This window comes from Cydia amplana, chromosome 11 (assembly GCF_948474715.1).
Source record: "Cydia amplana chromosome 11, ilCydAmpl1.1, whole genome shotgun sequence".
Lineage (NCBI taxonomy): Eukaryota > Metazoa > Arthropoda > Insecta > Lepidoptera > Tortricidae > Cydia > Cydia amplana.
Genome location: NC_086079.1, coordinates 3,971,250 through 3,988,731, shown reverse-complemented (window position 1 = coordinate 3,988,731; position 17,482 = coordinate 3,971,250). Strand labels below are relative to the sequence as shown.

The following is a 17,482-nucleotide window of genomic DNA, read 5'->3' as shown; positions in this document are numbered from 1 at the left end:
TTTTCGTTACGCGGAAACGCTATAAGCGAAACAGGTAAATGTATGGAAACTGCTAGACTAGTAAAAAATCCCAAAAGCAAAAGTGATGTAAGCGGTTAACCTGTCAGCTCCCAAGGGCTCAAATTTGAGCCAGAACGCTTATGGTGACGTCACACACGTGGGAACTCACGGGTTAACTATGTTTTTTTGCGTTCCATTATGTTTAGTGCAAACGCCATTTAATTCGTTATCAATAAAACTGAAACGTATTAACCGACAACCGACAACCGCCGAAAAAAGTCAGTGAAATTAAAACGATTTAAGTATACATTGTCTTTTATTCACGTATGTTTTAAAAACGTGACTTGAATTTTCTTAGTGGTTTTTTATTAATAATTAACTTAATTAACAGACAATGACTGCATGAAACCTGATGTGACCACTAATTAACAATTTCACACTATGAAAGTTATTATAAAACAACGTTGTCTTAATAAATCTCGTATTTTAAAATGCGTCAAAAACTCTCCAAACATAATTTCAAATATCTCTCATATATGCCAAAAATACAAATAAAAGGATATTCTCACTTTGAAATTATCTAATGTAAATAAAAATTTACTTAGGTTTCATATTCCTGGTAAAAAAGTAATTATAATAACTAAAACAATATCATTATTAGCGACTTTTTATGTTACCGTAGACAAGATTACTTTTACTTTGTAACTCTGTTCTCGTGTAAGTGACTTGTACATTTAGTACATAATTATGTCTTTTATGAGAATAAATATCTTTAAACCTAAACCTAACCTAAACAATCCACTATTGGCCATCCACTATACTCTGGAATAGGAACTTAGTAATATTAAAATGTTGTAAAAAATATAATTTTGAAGGGATTAAGTACGTAAATATTATGTCTTCATAATTATTAACCTAATCTTCACCTCGTCTCTTTCTACTTAGGTATTGGTCTTTAATTGTGGCGGTAGCTCTCAAGCTTTTGTATTCCAAAGCAAATCTATCTGAAATAATACCTTTTGTCTACAACCTTTTTGAAGTCCTTTTATTTAATGCTACGCTCAAAGATGTAGGGTATAATGATATTTTGGCTGCGCAAGGACGTTAGGAGAAAACTAGTAGCAATCAGATGCGCATTCGTCTGCTAGATTGTATTTTCGAGTTGTTAGGGCCTGCGTTGCTGATCACGAATTATGAATTGACCACATGTTTCTTTTTTTTAAATTGCCTAAATTGTAAAATAAACTATTAATAAGGTGCTTTATTTTATTCAAATAAACGGTAGATTAGTTGAAATATTGTAAATTTTGAATATTAAGACATACCATAAACGTGTAATACATACAAACTTCTTGCAGTTAACATAAAATATTGATTTACGTTACGTATCAAATCTTACCTAATGTCTTGCTTGTCGAGTAAGAATTTTTTTTACACTAGACATCAATATAATGTAATTCAATCTTAACTTATCTTCACAAAAACACTTTAATGACTAAGTAGTTATTCACACTCCGCACGCAAAAACTCACACTACGCATTTCCACTCACTCCGGCGATCGCCAGCCGACTAATTCGTGCGCAGTGACCGGCTAGCGAGACCGAACCCACGCATGTTTAAATTGCGGTAACCTACACTTGTACCTACCTCGCGCTTAGTTTAAATTGGCGTAAAGGTCCTTGCTTTCTAAAATCAATAACGAATTAAATGTCGTAATCACCGCTCATAAATTATATATTTTGCATTAAATGCTGTAAGCGCCATCATAATCTTATTACTATATGCAAAAACGATATAACCGCCACAAAACACGATTTCATGAGCGCTGTAACCATCATGGTCATTTAATTTTGCAAAACCGGAATTGGCGTAAGTGGACTTGGTCCAAATTTGCCATTTTTGTGGCGTTTACATCATTTTGATTTAGGAATGATCAAGAAAATGCATTCGTTTTCATACTCTGTCCAGTTTTTTCTAATCATCGTAGAGCCATGGGACCCAGACCATTCGACGCTAAAAAATTTGCTGATTCCGAATATGCAATAAAAATTTTTTTGGTCAGGTGGCGGTTACTACGTTTCCGCTTTTTGCCATCGACATTAAAGATACCTAAGAAGATAATTTAGGTATTATCTTCTACCTACTTACTTATTTGTACCTTCGTTGAACATGCAAACAACGCAGCGTCCGCCGTGCTGAAAGCCTGAAATCTCTAGAAAGAAGGTTGAAACGCGCGCTGGGGCTGCGCCCCCTGACAACGTCTACGTGTACGTCTATTGTGTCATGTTTTGACTTTTGAAGTGATTTCTATTACTAATTTATTATTATTTTATATTTAAGAAGTGATCTAAAGTTAACGTTAGTTATTGTTTTTAGAGTAAGTATTTTAAGTATTTTTATTTAGCTTTTAATTATTTGTAAACTAACAGCAGCCCAACTCTAATCAATGGAATGCTGTGTAGTATGTAAAAAGACTTTCTCAACAACAAAAGGCCTACACATACATCAGTCTCGCATCCACCATGTTCGCGTGTGCCCCGTCCCACTCGCTCCGAGTCCCCAAAACACACACTGCTCATCTACATCACTACCTCAGCCAGAAATCCCACTCCAAACTCTTCTCGGCAAGCTTAAACTGTCAACGCCTTTAATAAAGCACATTCCGCGTGGTGCTAGGGCCGCAGTGGCTGAAGCACTAACCACCACAATAAACAACTGTTTGAAAGACAATAACTTAGATTCCTGGCTTGACCTTTTAACATTTTCGTTCAAAATTTTTTTATGTTTCTGACAATAAAAACAAAATTAGTCTCACTCAGAAAATTAAAAATAATATTCTGGCGCCTAACCTGCCTCCAACCACACGGTCACCCCGTGATCGAACTAACAATAATTATGATATATGCAAAAAAGTCGAGGACAAAGTTCATGACGGCGACCTCAAAGGAGCGGCGCGGCTCCTTTTCTCAAATGACACACTCGCACCAGACACCCCAGAATCGTTGGCGGCGCTGCAAGCTAAGCACCCTGTAGGCCCTTCCACCCTTATCTTTGCCGACACTCCCTCAGATCCTTCAGCTTCCGGCAGTGCAGACGCACGCCTCACCGGAAGATGTAACGTCGGCTCTCGCATCCTTCACAAAAGGGTCTGCGTCAGGCTTAGATGGTATATCCGCCCAACATCTACTAGACCTCATTAGCCACTGCACTGGAGTAGCTGGCGAGTTGCTAACTGATAGTATTACCAGACTGATCTTATGCTTCTAGGGGATATCTGCCAAGACGTGACTGCCGTTATTTATGCAGCCAACCTCATAGCCCTTTCAAAGAAGGACGGTGGCGTGCGCCCAATTGCTGTTGGTTCTACATTCCGGCGGTTAGCAGCCAAAGTGTGCGTGCGACATACTCGAGCTAATCTACAAAAACTCTTCGAGCCAGTGCAGGTTGGTTTCGGCACTCGCGGGGGCTGTGAGGCCGCAGTCCATGCCGTACGCACCTTTGTCCAAACAGACTCATGTGAGGTTCTCTTAAAAATAGATGTCAAAAACGCCTTCAACTCTGTAAACAGAGATACCCTACTTAGTGTAATCAAAATTCATGTGCCAGAAATTTATAACTTCTTACTCCAATGTTATCATAGTCCGTCCAAATTAGTTCACAAGGGTAACAACGAAATTCTCTCCGCCGTGGGTTGCCAGCAGGGCGATCCTCTGGACCCCGCCATATTCAGTCTGGCCATCAATTCAGCTATTCATAGTCTCACGTCCAAATGAACGTTTGGTACCTGGACGACGGCACCATCTGCGGAAACTCACTAACGGTCCTGGCAGACTTATCCCTAGTTATACAGAAATTTAGCGAGATCGGCCTGAAACTTAACTTCGACAAATGTGAATTGTACATTTCCGAAAACTTAGAACCTTCTTTAGCACCCCAGGTACTTCAAAGTTTTTCGAGTTTAGCCCCAAACATTAAAATCTTAGCAAAGGATAATCCCCACCTTCTCGGCTCCCCCATTTTCGATGAAGCTATTCCGTCTGTTTTGGCCAAATCTATTTCTAAATTTCGTGTTAATTCAGATCGCTTAATCAAAATTAGTAGCCATTCGGCCTTATTTATTTTAAAATTTTGTTTGTTGGTTCCCAAATTTACGTACTTGCTCCGTTGCTGCCCTATCTGGAAAGTCGCTAGTTTAGTCCAACCTATCGATAGTCTCCTTAAATCACAACTAGAATCGATTTTAAATGTCCGTTTTAACGAACCGGCCTGGACCCAAGCTTCTTTGCCTTAGGTTTGGCGGTTTAGGAACACGCACAATATCGAGTGTTGCTCTGCCGGCATTCTTGTCCTCAATCCATAGCACGTCTTGTCTCGCAGGTAAAATCCTTAAAACAACAAACTGCGAGATCGCGTGCTTTGATGAGGCCAAGAATGCCTGGCTAGCTAAACTGCCAAATGTACCATCTAGACCCGAGATGCAAAGGGCCTGGGACAACTTAGCTTGCACCGCCGTTACGAAATCCCTAGTTGACACTTCGTCGGGAAGGGACCGCGCAAGGCTCTTAGCTGTGTCCAGACCAGAGTCTGGACAATGGCTACACGCCTACCCTTCACCCAACACCGGCATTCACCGAGCCAAACACTTTAAGAATAGCTATCGGACTTCGGGTAGGAGCAGATGTATGTGTAGACCACAGCTGCGCCTCTTGTGGGGCCCCTGTTGATCGCCTTGGCCACCACGGACTCGCCTGCTCCTCGGGCGCCGGCCGCCTATCCCGTCATGCCGCCCTCAACGACATCCTGAGGAGAGCGCTCGTCAGCGCCGACGTCCCTGCGGCTCTGGAGCCCCAGATCGCAAGGGATGACGGCAAGCGCCCCGACGGGATGTCGTTGATCCCCTGGCGGATGGACCGCGCGCTGGTGTGGGACGCCACCTGCGCAGATACGCTGGCGGCGTCCTACATTTCAGCCACCAGCAAACAGGCCGGGGCGGCGGCTGACGCCCGAGAACGCTTCAAGGCGAATAAATATAGTTGTCTCGGCGCACACTACGAATTTGTAGCCTTTGGCGTCGAGACACTAGGTTCGTGGGGTAGGGGGGCTCGGGAGCTCCACAAGGCGCTCAGTAAACGCCTAAGGCAGGCCACAGGTGACCCCCGCGCAGGCAGCTTTCTCGCGCAAAGATTGGCCATAGCAATCCAGCGCGAGAACGCTGCCTGCGTGATGGGCACCTTACCAAAGGCGCAAAATTTTGATAGGTATTTTTAATTTTTTAGCTTTAGTATTAGTTGTACTTAATTTTAGTTTTATATTCATTTTATAACACTTATTATGCAATAAATGAGTTATTTCCCATTTATCCTTGTAAACATTAATTTAGAAGTTTTTTTAAGTTATTCTTTATTATGACTCCGTTATAATTATGTGAATTGTTGTCTAAAGGAGGCATGGAACGCCACATATAAAAGTTACATTAAAACCAAATAAAATAGGTTTTTCGTAATAATTGAGTTTATTATTATTTTATAAAATATTAATTATCCATTAGCATTTCCAGGGTGTTTATTTTTAATGAAGATATCGAAGCTTCAATTAATCGCTATTCCGTTCCGCTGTGTAGAGAGTATCGATATATAACATGATTAAAATCGACAAGTCCACATCCCTAAAAACGTGCAATAAACCCACACATACACATTTTTATGCACACATACAAAGCTTGCCACCACCAAAATGGCTACGGTTTGACGGATAAATTTTGTACTGAGAAATGATAACGTTGGGGCCTTGAAATAAACGACATTCAACGGTATATTGACGGTTTATAATAGACGCCCGAAAAACGTCAGAACGCATCGTTGCAAACCACGTACGAGTATGAATTCTTAATACATAATTAATTAATAAAAATAAAGTTCAACATTTGATAAAAACTTATAAAAACACTTATTTTACGTATTTTATTGTACAATTAATAATTAATATAATGAACTCGAAAAAAAACACAGACTATCACGCAAAATAAATTATTCTACTTTTAAGAATCTCTACTATATAGTTGACAAATAGTTCGTATCCGCAATTCGGACCGTACCTATCTAACAAAGTTTTTTTTTACAAAAAAAGTTGTCGATTGAAGTGTCAGTTGATGTTCGTTATTTCCATAGTAATTTACTGAAAATTACGTTTTGGTTTTGTGTTTGATTCCGCAGTAATAAACTTAATTGTTAATATATCATAAGAAAACATGAGTGCACAGGTAAGTGACGAAGAAGGATTACATTTTTTTAAGTTGTCTAATATATAATGTCAGATTTACAGAATTACACATCAAAGTAACTTAAAAAAAACATACGATCTAAACTAACTAAAGAAACAAGAAAACTTAAAAAATTAAACACAAATTACACTTAGACTAAACTTAACTAGCCGATAAAATCGCTCCGCGACCCCCCCGATGCAAAAGTGCCCATCACGCTCGCTGCGTTGCCACGTTGAACCGCGATGGATAACCTTTGCATCAGGAAGAACCCAGAGCGAGGATCCAAACCCCTCTCCCGCATGCGTCTCCCCACCACCAAAAAGGCCTTGGCCTCAACACACCAGCACCCTGTGGTTTCCACTGCAAGCGGGACAAATAAATAGTTCACCAGGACCTCATATTTCTCCCGCTTGTCTAATAATTGTGTGGTAGTTGTCTAATAGGTATGTTTTCACTGCTCCGGTGAAAAGTTGTGTGTACTACACGAGATCAACGTTATTTACATCTCGTGCGCTTTTGAGTCCCTTACTACGCTCATTATAGATTATTATAGAATCTTTCGCTTGCACGAGACTCAAAATAAGCACTCGAAGAAATGTCAAACTTTGATCTCTTCTTGTACAAATAAGTATTATAAAATTCGTTCTCGTCAAGTTTGTTTTTTCAATCTTACTAAACTCGTAGTACGCCAACGGCATTGAGTGAATTTATGTGGTTCAAGACTTCCGCGCCGCCCCTTTTCAAGCCTTTCTTACCCAAATAATATGGATAGTTAAGACTCGTTGCCAAGTAATAAATACCCGGCTTACTTCTATTCGTATATAGATCGAGAGTGTTTGTTACCATCGGTTTTCTATCAAAACAATGATGGTCTTTCGCTTGCTGTACAGAATCACATTGCATGGCTATAAATGAACCGGGATGTTCCAATGCCGACATCCATATATATAACGATCGCCAGTGACTGCATAGATCGTCGCAAAGAAAAGACGTAAGGAAACCTGGTTGGTACTCCCCTCCATTAACATACACAGTCACATGTCCTACTGGAGTGGTCATGCCATATCCACCAGTATTTGTTGCGATGTGAAGAACAAAATCAGCATCTGAAGGACCCAGTCGTTGGTCTGGTCCAAGATGCCTGACGCAAGGTCCCGCCGGATCAAGAGCGGTCATTGAAGATATGTTGCTTCCGGTGATCTGACGAAATCTCCTAGCTATAAAAGGCATGATCACTCCACCGAGGCTAAGACCTACCAGCTCCAGCTTTTTTGGATCTAGACCGACCGCTGTTAGGTTGGCTAACATTTCACCAACGTGTTTGCCAATAGGACGCGACAAGCGGACGACTCTGAAATAATAATAATTACGATTAAGAATTTTGAAGTTTCTGAGACGATTGACTAAGCCAGTGGTCGGCAAACGTTTGCAGAGAAAAGCCAACAACAGTAGAAATCATCAGTTTTAGGAATCTCAAAGAGCCATACAGCTTGATTTGAGTGAGCCCTAAGTAGTTTAATAATTTTGGGTGTCTTGGAAATGGCAGTTACAACTCCAAAGGGCCGCATGCAGCTAGCGAGCCGGGGTTTGCCGACCCCAGGGCTAAGCAGTCTGAATGTTCATGCCAAATTATTCTTTAATGTCGGTCTCATGCCTCAATGTAACTATGTGACGAAGCATAGGTATATTTTGAGGCTAGACTTGAGAGTAGGGGAAAATCGGTCTACTCATGTCCAAGCAAAAGGGAATACTGCATTTATTACTTACACAGGGTATATATTCGTAGTGAAAGCCACATATTCTAACAAAAGCACGTTATATCCCAATTTCTTATACAGCACCATCAAATTCCTTCCAATAGGTAATGCAGTTGGTTCAAAATATCCAGGAGCGTATACGACAGTTTTTCGGCTGAAGTTCACATCAGGATTCTTTGCCAAGGCTTTCACGTTGTGATAGTTGTATGAGGTCCACTTGGCTTCGAATAGCGAACCGTTACCCAGTACTTCGATTTTCAAATTGTCCAAATGTTCTGGTTTGATTTCGGCGGGTTTGGATAAATTGGGACCTGAAAACAGTTTGATAATAAGAGCTAGGTACTCTAGAAAAGATAGATACAAAAGTGCCAATAAAAACTAAGGGCAAATTATATAAGGCGGCCGTCAGACCTGCCATGACATATGGTTCCGAATGCTGGGCAACTTTGAGGAAGCACGAACAAAAGCTACACACAGCAGAGATGAATATTCTCCGTTCCGCAGGAAGCGTAGGGGATAAAGTACGAAACGAATATGTAAGAGGTTCCTTCAAAGTTGCACCAATAGCCGAGAATCTCCAAGAGGGGTGACTAAGATGACATGCAGCGATCAAGAGGCAGAGGCAGGCGACCCGCCACTTGGTGGTACACTGTCGAAAGGGACCTAAAAACCCAGAATATCCCATTGTGACAACCCAGGACAGACTAGCCTGGCCCAAACGCACAAGAAGGCCCAACCCCAAATGAGATTGGGATTAAGGGCAGGAGGAAGAAGAATAAGAACTACTCTCTAGTATGGCTACTCAAATTTGTCTTGTGTTAAGCGCATGTCCATGTCATTAAAAATTTAGCTCCGCTGCTGCATTATTCAGATTTGGAATACCTACATTATGGCTGCGTTGTGAAACTCCTAGGTAGGGTATGCACGACGGATCCGAAATGTATGGCAAGATCCGCGGATCCGGATCCAGATCCGGAAATTTACATACATTTAGGATCCGGATTGCAAACCATACTCCTAGGTGTCAGGAATTCGGCCGCGGAACCGCCAGTTGTACATGATATTGATACCCTTAGGCAAAAACTCTTTGATAGTGTTGGTAGGCATTGACACTCATAATATAGATAAATACTTACATTGTGGAATGAAACCTTGTGCGTAGCCTTCATTTGTTTCAGAATATTCCACTGCTATTGTAGACATGAATAACAACACAGTAATAAAAATAACTTCCGTATGTTTATGATGTAATTTCATATCCATATTTTTTCACTTCGGATTATCTTGTAAATAATGTGTACGTTTGGCAAGTATGCGTTGACAAAAGTGAGGGACGAACTTCGAAAAACAATTATTTATGGTACTTCCTTTACTTGATACGTAAGTGTATTTGGGTAATTCCGAAAGGAGAAAAACACAAAAAGTGGCGGATGATTCCGAAAATGGACTCGTATTACAACGGAATATGAGTGATTTTTAAAAGAATTTCAGGATTACCCAATTTCGGAAATTACCCGATTACAGCTTACATTAATTAGCATGTATTGAAGTACATAAGCACTATAAAATACAATACAATACTCTTTATTGCACACCTCACAACGTTATTACATAAAACTTAGTTTCCCAATAAACAACACAAAAACATGACATTGGTGTTGTATCAAGACCCCCTTAAATCCCTTAATTCTTAATTTATTATTATACCTTGTTATTAAATTAGAGTGACAATTAACACAGTCAGAAAATTTAAATTGTCTACCAATTACGGTTGTAGAAAGTAGAAACATAGCATGCTGATAGACAAACGGACAGCAGAAAGGCTTGGGTCAAAATTATTTTCGTTGTCTTGATTTTGTCCCCAAAAAATGTGACGGAGTGGAGCTTTTTGTATGGGGTGGAATTTAGTTTTTCTCAAGAGAATGCAATAGCACTCAACTTTTTTTATCTTATACCTTTAAATGAGCAATTCTTCTCATTTTAGTCATTTAGTCATTTATTCAATATTGCATTGTCATGTACATAATAAGGTGTTACAATTTAAGAGGCCAGTTCATGACACCCTGTAAGGGCACACAATAGTAGGTACTTATATTTACAGTTATATAGGACTTTATACGATTCTATCAGGTTATATAATATAATCATTTAAAGTTACCAATTATTTAATAAAATAGCATCTACATAGTCACATAAATTAATTCAGGATTATAATGTCAATAAATAAATTGGAATATTAAATAGTTAATGGAATTATTTTGTCAAAATATAGTATAGTTTATTTTCCGGACGTCTTTTCTAATCGTATAGGTAATAGTAGATTTATTGTTGGTACTAGTAGGTCAAGCTATAATTGAAAAAAATAAAATCCTAAATTAATTCAATGTCATACTTATTATCTAGCGTATTATCTTCGAGAAACGATTTGACTGTATAATAACAATTTTCTATTAACAGGGTTTTTAGTCTAGTGTTAAACATTTTGTCATCTGGTTCGGCTTTGATAGCGTTAGGGATATTATTAAAAATTTGTATACATTTGTACTGCGGTCCTTTTTTATACATAGCTAAGGTAGATCTTGGCACTAACAGCTTATTTCTATATTGGCTTCTCGATTTTCGGTGGGAATAGTTCTGTATGTTGTCTGACAAAAAGTGCAGCCTCCATTATGTTTAAGTTAAGATTAGTAGTTAAGTTTAGTATGTAATACAATGTCTTTTTACTGAAATAAACAGTTTAAATTTAAATTTTTTTTTTATGTATATTGAGGGTAGTGTCAACAGCCTATAATTGATAAAAAGAGGCCGGCAGCTGTTAGGAATGTGTACATTCGCTAAGATTCGTATACACTTTTTCTGTAAAATGAATATTTCTTTGGCGTCTGTGCTATCACCCCAGAGAAGTACGCCATATCGGAGGCCAGAATAAATATATGCAAAATATACCGAAAAAGCCGACTCAAAATCCGTGTTTGCTTTTAATATGCCAAGAGCGTAAGTAAATCTGACTATTTTTGTTTTAAGACCTTGGACATGCGCTTTCCAGTTTAGCCCTGAATCTATAGTTATACCCAATAGTTTGTTTATTTATTTATATATTTTATATATATATATATATATTTCGGGGATCTCGGAAACGGCTCTAACGATTTCGATTAAATTTGTTATATGGGAGTTTTCGGGGGCGATAAATCGATTTAGCTAGGTCTTATCTCTGTGAAAACGCGCATTTTTGAGTTTTTATGTTTTCCGAGCAAAGCTCGGTCTCCCCAATATTTTATATGATAAAAAGCAAAATAGAAGCGTGACAGAGTGGTCAGAAACAAGACAATGAAATATAACTTAGACCCGCTTAGTCGCGTGAATATGATAGTTTCTGCAATTTATTTGATTCTGAATATTCTCACATACGTGGACTATTGAAATAATTATATCTTTCTTTTGATTTTTTCCGTCTTAATGTTTAAAAATAAACAAAAATTTAGATTGAATGTTTAATTTTCTATAAATTATCTTTATCTTTCTAAGTAATTATACAAAAAATATTACAGACAGACGTATATAAATTAAATTGTCTTTGTGTGAGTGTCATGTCGAATAGGATCTATTAACATTTTCCTACTCTGAATGAGTAGCATTTATTAGACGTATTTTGCTTTTAGATAGTTCTCAGAGAATAGGTACTTGTATGACAGTAAGCTTTTTTCTTAAGAATTTCCTGTGGGTATCTTTAAACCCGCAGAACGTCAACAGCATTAAGATCACTTATGTGATTCAAAGCTTCCGACCCACTCCTTTTCAAGCCTTTTTTACCCAAATAATACGGGTATTTAGAACTTGTTGCCAAGTAATAAATACCCGGCTTGCTTTTATCCGTATATAGATCCAGAGTGTTCGTTACCATTGGCTTCCTCTCAAAACAGTTGTGGTCCCTCGCCTGCTGTTGAGAATCACATAGCATCATGACGAATTTGCCAGGATTTTCCATGACCGATATCCATATCAAAAACGCTTGCATGTGACTGCATAAGTTGTCACATAAATACGACGGAAAGGCGCCAGGCTGGTACTCCCCTCCGTTTACATAGACTGATACGTGTCCGACCGGAGTGCCTAAGCCATATCCTCCGATGTTCGTTGCAACTTGTAGGACAAAATCTGCATCGGAGGGGTCTAACCTACCCTCTGGTCCAAGGTGTCTGACGCAGGGTCCAGTAGGGTCGAGAGCGGTGAGCTTTGAGATGTTTCTACCAGTAATTTGTTGGAAACTCTTGGCTATGAAGGTCATGGACACACCTCCCAGGCTGAGACCTAGCAGCTCCAGTTTTTTTGGTTGGAGACCGACCGTAGTCAGGTTGGCTAGCATTTCGGCAATATGCTTGCCGACAGGACGCAGCACGCGTGGAACACTAAAATTCAAATTCTTCATTAATACTACGAGGGATTATTACATAAGTGCGACCCCAAGTGTGCGATGCACGACTGTGCGACATATTTTTTTTAACGACACTGCAATTCTGCGAAGTGATATTGTGCGACATATCACTATTCGACCAAACTATAGTCCGGCAGTATTTTTGATCGAAGTTAAATTATGCGACATATTACGGCTCGACAATACTTCTAGTGCACGACAGTATTTGTGGGTCTACGGGTAATTTATTTTTAACATGGTCTCAGCACTTACACTGTTTCTTCTCAAAAAACATTTCCTTTACAACTCAACCAGACGGAGCCCCGCTTCTCGGGGCTCCTATTTCTGGGCGCTTTGCCCTTCGGGCATCTGAAGCTACCTAACGAACCTAACCTACCTATTGATGATGATTCGCTCAAACGGCACATCGTATAGTCGTGCATCGCCTAATAATGTTTCGCACGAACAATAGTTCCCACAAATGACATGTCGTACAATCGTACATCGCCTAATCATACGTCGCACTAGCAATACTTCGCACAAGCGTGTGTCGCACTCCCGTAGTAAAGCCATACTACGATACTATTTTTAAATTATATTTTTGGTCAGAAAATAACGAGTAGATTATAGAAGGGTCATGTTCATGTAACAGCTTTTACTACAAGAAAGGAATTACATAAGTCGCACTGAACAGAATATGGATAGAGCATTCATATAAAGTAAATTTACTGAGGAAAAGGGCAGAATTTAATTGTTGCTTAAGATTAAAGTTGTCCCAAGAGTCCTTGTATTGTTTTTATTTGGTACATCATGCGTTTATAACTGGACGTTACTCACACAATTAATGATTTCGTTCATAATTCACGTGTCAGTTTTGGTGACCATATAGTAAAAGGGGGCAGAATAATCTTGTTAAGTCTGGAGATGAGCACCAAAAACATCGAAATATTTTTTTATACTTACACGGGGAATATGTTTGTGGTGAAGTCTATATATTCTATAATTAACACATTGTATCCTAATCTCTTATACTGCAGCATTAAAAACCTTCCAACCGGTAACCTGGTATGTTCCGTGTATCCAGGACAATACACGATAGTCTTTCGTCTGAAGTCAATATTAGGGTCCATGGCCAGGGTTTTTATGTTGCGGTAGTTATAAGATGTCCATTTGGAGAATAAAAGTGAACCGTCGGCTAATACTGCGATTTTTAATTTGCTCAAATGTTCTGGTTTTATCTCAGCCGGCTTTCCTACACCAGGACCTAGGGAAATAAGTAATGATTTAAGTTAATTACTCTGTTTGTGTCTTGATCCATGGTAAAAACAGGGAAAGGTAGGCATGTTTAATCACGTAGGTACTCATGAAATAAATATCCAGGAAAAATTAACTGATTGATTTTGACTGGATAGTATTTTTTTGGCTATTTTCTTAAATAACTTCTAAACTATTTATTTTAAAATTCCAAAAAAAATATTTGAGATTCTCAAAATGAGCTCTTTCATTTGGTATGTAACACGATATAGTTTAAAAAACATAATTTTTTTAATTTTCTCATTTACCCCCCAAAAGTGATCTCCATGTTTAAAATTCATTTTTTTGCGTAAGATGTTCGTCTTTGGGTCACGAATTTACACATGTGTACCAAATTTCAACTTAATTGGTCCAGTACTTTTGGAGATAATGGGCTGTGACAGACAGACACACGAGTGATCCTATAAGGGCTCCGTTTTTTCGTTTCGAGGTACGGAACCCTAACATAAAAAATTATTCATGTCGATCGCAAAATATATAATTAAAAAGAACATTAAAAATGGTATGGTAGGCAGGAACCAACTTAGTATTAATGCTGTCTATGAAATCAGCGCTGGTCTTCCGTAGGACCCATTCGGCGATGCCACGACACATAACCTATAAAGATGCATATTAAAACAACCACCTGTCCTAGGGATCCCTGCGATCTTTAATATGAATAATTTTACTAAAATATGAAGGTTGGTATATAGGTAACTTACAATAATAGGTAGTGTAATACTTACAAAAAGGCATGAAGTTTTGTGCATAACCCTCACTGGTTTCATTATATTCAACTGCGGTCACCAAAGCACACATCAACTGCATCATTACAACTACACATATCACTTTAGTTATACGTTCTAATATATTTTCCATTTTTAAAAACATTTTGTTTTTTATATCTTTCATTTAAATATTCAAAAGTTTTAAGGATTGTTTTTCGTGTGCGTATTCATGGAATATGCTGTTATTGTGAGACCTTGCGTTATCTTTTAGACGGAAATTTTCTTTGTTTTTATTTATATAGGTGTATACCTATAGATAGGTAGGTAGGTAGGTAGGTAGGCAAATTTAGACTTTAACCTTTGGAATGCTTTAAAATTCAGCTATTTTTCACCTTATTTCAAGCGTCAAATTTTATACCTTTAAAGTACTTCAAACGAGCAATTCATGTATCTGGGGGCACGGCCGTGCCCCCGCCAAGACGAGACAAAGGGCAAAAGGCAGTGCATATTATCTTTTCTCGGCACGTTTCGTCGTATTTTCGTTATATATATAGGGAATCGTGGCGTATCACACTATCAGGAGCACATCAGGACCTTCAATCATGGATGACGAGCCCTCGTCAATGAAATACGTTATTCAACTCGCAGTCTTTACTGGATAAGACTGATTACAAATCATAGCACACGTTACACTTCTTATTTAAAGCAAACCAGTGGATTAGACCCAGGAACCGCCAAAGACGTCATCTTCTCCCGTTCATTCTCATCCACAGACTCCACAGACTTGTCATTTCCGCGCTCGCGCTTGACAGACAGCTGAAGTGTGCGAAAGGGAAGCCATCATATATATCAACATCCCATGAGTGCGAAAGAGTTAGACTACCAATGAGAAAACGTGACCACTTTTGAGTTTGATGACGGCCGCAGACGGCCAAGAGCGTATCACCGTAATTTTCAATTTGAAAAATATACACAAATTCGGAAGAAAACTATTTGATAAAGTAATACAATGAAGATAGTGTCTTGTAGTGTACCGGATTTCAGTGTCAAGGGCCAAATAAACCTAGCAAATACTAATTTCAGAGGAATAACGATATTCCGAGCGAAATTTTCTTAACGATATTTTGTTAAATTAACAGCATAAAAAGTATAAGAAGCCGGTTTTTACAGTTGATTATAAGTAAGTTTTTCTTCCTTTGTGTGCTAATATTTTATCATATTACTCAATAATTTAAAATATTTTGTGTAAAAACATAAACTGTTACTTTACGCTAGGGCTTGACAAAATGTTCAGATAACAGTATCGATAACTTGTCGGTATATTAATAGCTATGTAATCATTTCTTTACAAGACATAATTAAGATATTAACCTTTATAACCGACTTCAAATAATAACGATTGTTATACCTTTTTGAAGGTGCAGATGTTTAGCAGTTTTAAACTTCACTTTCCAACACAGTAAGAGTTAGACTAAGATAAGGCTGTAACGATTTTGATAGCCCACGCAGTGCAGGTGTTATTTTATACATCATAATGTCGTAGAATTTTAACGTTTAAAATAACACATTTGAAAAAGTCGTCGATAAAGCAATCAAACACCGACAGATTATTAATATGTTGTAACATGACATCACTATTTTTGATCTCGCATAGACAATTTACGCACACACTTGCATTTCATTTTTGGTCGCACTTTTGAAGATTGACAGTTGTTCTTGTCTATTCTAATTCTATGTTCTCGTCACAGACCTAGAATTTTCGCGCTCGCGCTTGACAGACAGCTGAAGCGTGCGAGAGGGAAGCCATCACGTATATGAACATCCCATGAGTGCGAAAGAGTCAGACTACCAATGAGAAAACGTGACCAGTTTTGAATTTGATGACGGCCGCAGACGGCCAAGAGCGTATCACGGTCATTTTCAAATTGAAAAATATACACGGATTATGACGAAAAGTATTACATAAAGTAATTCAGTGAAGATGGTATCTTGTAGTGTGCCGGATTTCAGTGTTACAGTACCAAATAATCCAAGCAAATACTCATTTCAGAGGATTTATGATATTCCGAGCGAAATTTTCATAACGATATTTTGTCAAATTAACAGCGTAAAAAGTGTAAGAAGCCGGTTTATAAAGTCCATTATAAGTTTTTCTTCCTTTGTGTGCTAATATTTTATCATATTAGTCTATAATTTAAAATATTTTGTGTAAAAACATAACCTGTTACTTTACGCTAGGGCTTGACAAAATGTTCATATGACAGTATCGATAACTTGTCGGTTTATTAATAGCTATGTAATTATTTCTTTACAAGACATCATTAAGATATTAGCTTTTATAACCGACTTCAAATAATAACGATTGTTATACCTTTTTGAAGGTGCTCATGTATAGCGGTAAATTTAAACTTCACTTTCCAACACAGTAAGAGTTACATTAAGATAAGTCTGCAACGATTTTGATAGCATACGCAGTGCAAGTGTTATTTATACGTCATAATGTCGTAGAATTTTATTTTAAAGTTTAAAATAACACATTTGAAAAAGGAGGCGATAAAGCAATCAAACATCGACAGATTATTAATATGTTGTAACATGACATCACTATTTTTGATCTCACACAGACAATTTACGCACACACTTGCATTTCATTTTTGGTCGCACCTTTGAAGAATGACAGTTGTTCTATACATTTTATTTCTATGGTTCTCATCTAGTTCTCATCTGAAGATTGATTGCAGACAGCATCACTTCAATTGTTCTGGATTTCATTTGTTTTTGACAGCGCACTCTATGACGCCTTGGCGGAACTGTGCCGAACGCCACTCAGGTGTACACCCTAGTTTGCTCTATTTGTCAAAGATTGCGTGATGAAACGCCTCTTGAAGGCAATAGATGGCACATTTCAGCCATTCTCCGACATATATATTTCGGGGATCTCGGAAACGACTCCAACGATTTCGATGAAATTTTATATATGGGGTGTCTATCTATTATCTCTAGGAAAATGCGCAATTTTTAGTTTTA

The 17,482-nt window shown here is 38.3% G+C and overlaps 2 protein-coding genes across 2 annotated transcripts; both read right to left on the bottom strand.

The window, feature by feature from the left end:
• Nucleotides 1–6,521: 6,521 nt before the first annotated feature.
• Nucleotides 6,522–8,336, bottom strand: LOC134652301 (phospholipase A1 member A-like). The gene is made up of 3 exons (XM_063507474.1): nt 8,031–8,336; nt 7,107–7,614; nt 6,522–6,623 (listed from the first exon to the last, which is right to left on the bottom strand). The coding sequence occupies exons 1-3, from the start codon at nt 8,105–8,107 to the stop codon at nt 6,522–6,524; spliced, it is 687 nt and encodes a 228-aa protein (XP_063363544.1). The 5' UTR covers nt 8,108–8,336.
• Nucleotides 8,337–11,736: 3,400 nt separating this feature from the next.
• Nucleotides 11,737–14,589, bottom strand: LOC134652162 (phospholipase A1 member A-like). The gene is made up of 3 exons (XM_063507322.1): nt 14,474–14,589; nt 13,398–13,698; nt 11,737–12,429 (listed from the first exon to the last, which is right to left on the bottom strand). Exons 1-3 carry the CDS (start codon nt 14,556–14,558, stop codon nt 11,751–11,753), a joined length of 1,065 nt encoding a protein of 354 aa, XP_063363392.1. The 5' UTR covers nt 14,559–14,589; the 3' UTR covers nt 11,737–11,750.
• Nucleotides 14,590–17,482: the final 2,893 nt, after the last annotated feature.

Bases quoted from the DNA above. Each gene is read 5' to 3' on its own strand.
- LOC134652301 (XM_063507474.1), bottom strand. From the start codon at position 8,107: ATGGTGCTGTATAAGAAATTGGGATATAACGTGCTTTTGTTAGAATAT. The intron at 7,615-8,030 runs GTAAGTAATAAA...TTATTATTTCAG, and splicing joins ACTACGAATATATACCCTGT to AGTCGTCCGCTTGTCGCGTC. The intron at 6,624-7,106 runs GTAACAAACACT...TCCCGCTTGCAG, and splicing joins GTTTTGATAGAAAACCGATG to TGGAAACCACAGGGTGCTGG.
- LOC134652162 (XM_063507322.1), bottom strand. From the start codon at position 14,558: ATGATGCAGTTGATGTGTGCTTTGGTGACCGCAGTTGAATATAATGAA. The intron at 13,699-14,473 runs GTAAGTATTACA...TTATTTCCCTAG, and splicing joins ACAAAACTTCATGCCTTTTT to GTCCTGGTGTAGGAAAGCCG. The intron at 12,430-13,397 runs GTAAGTATAAAA...TTTGAATTTTAG, and splicing joins ACCACAAACATATTCCCCGT to TGTTCCACGCGTGCTGCGTC.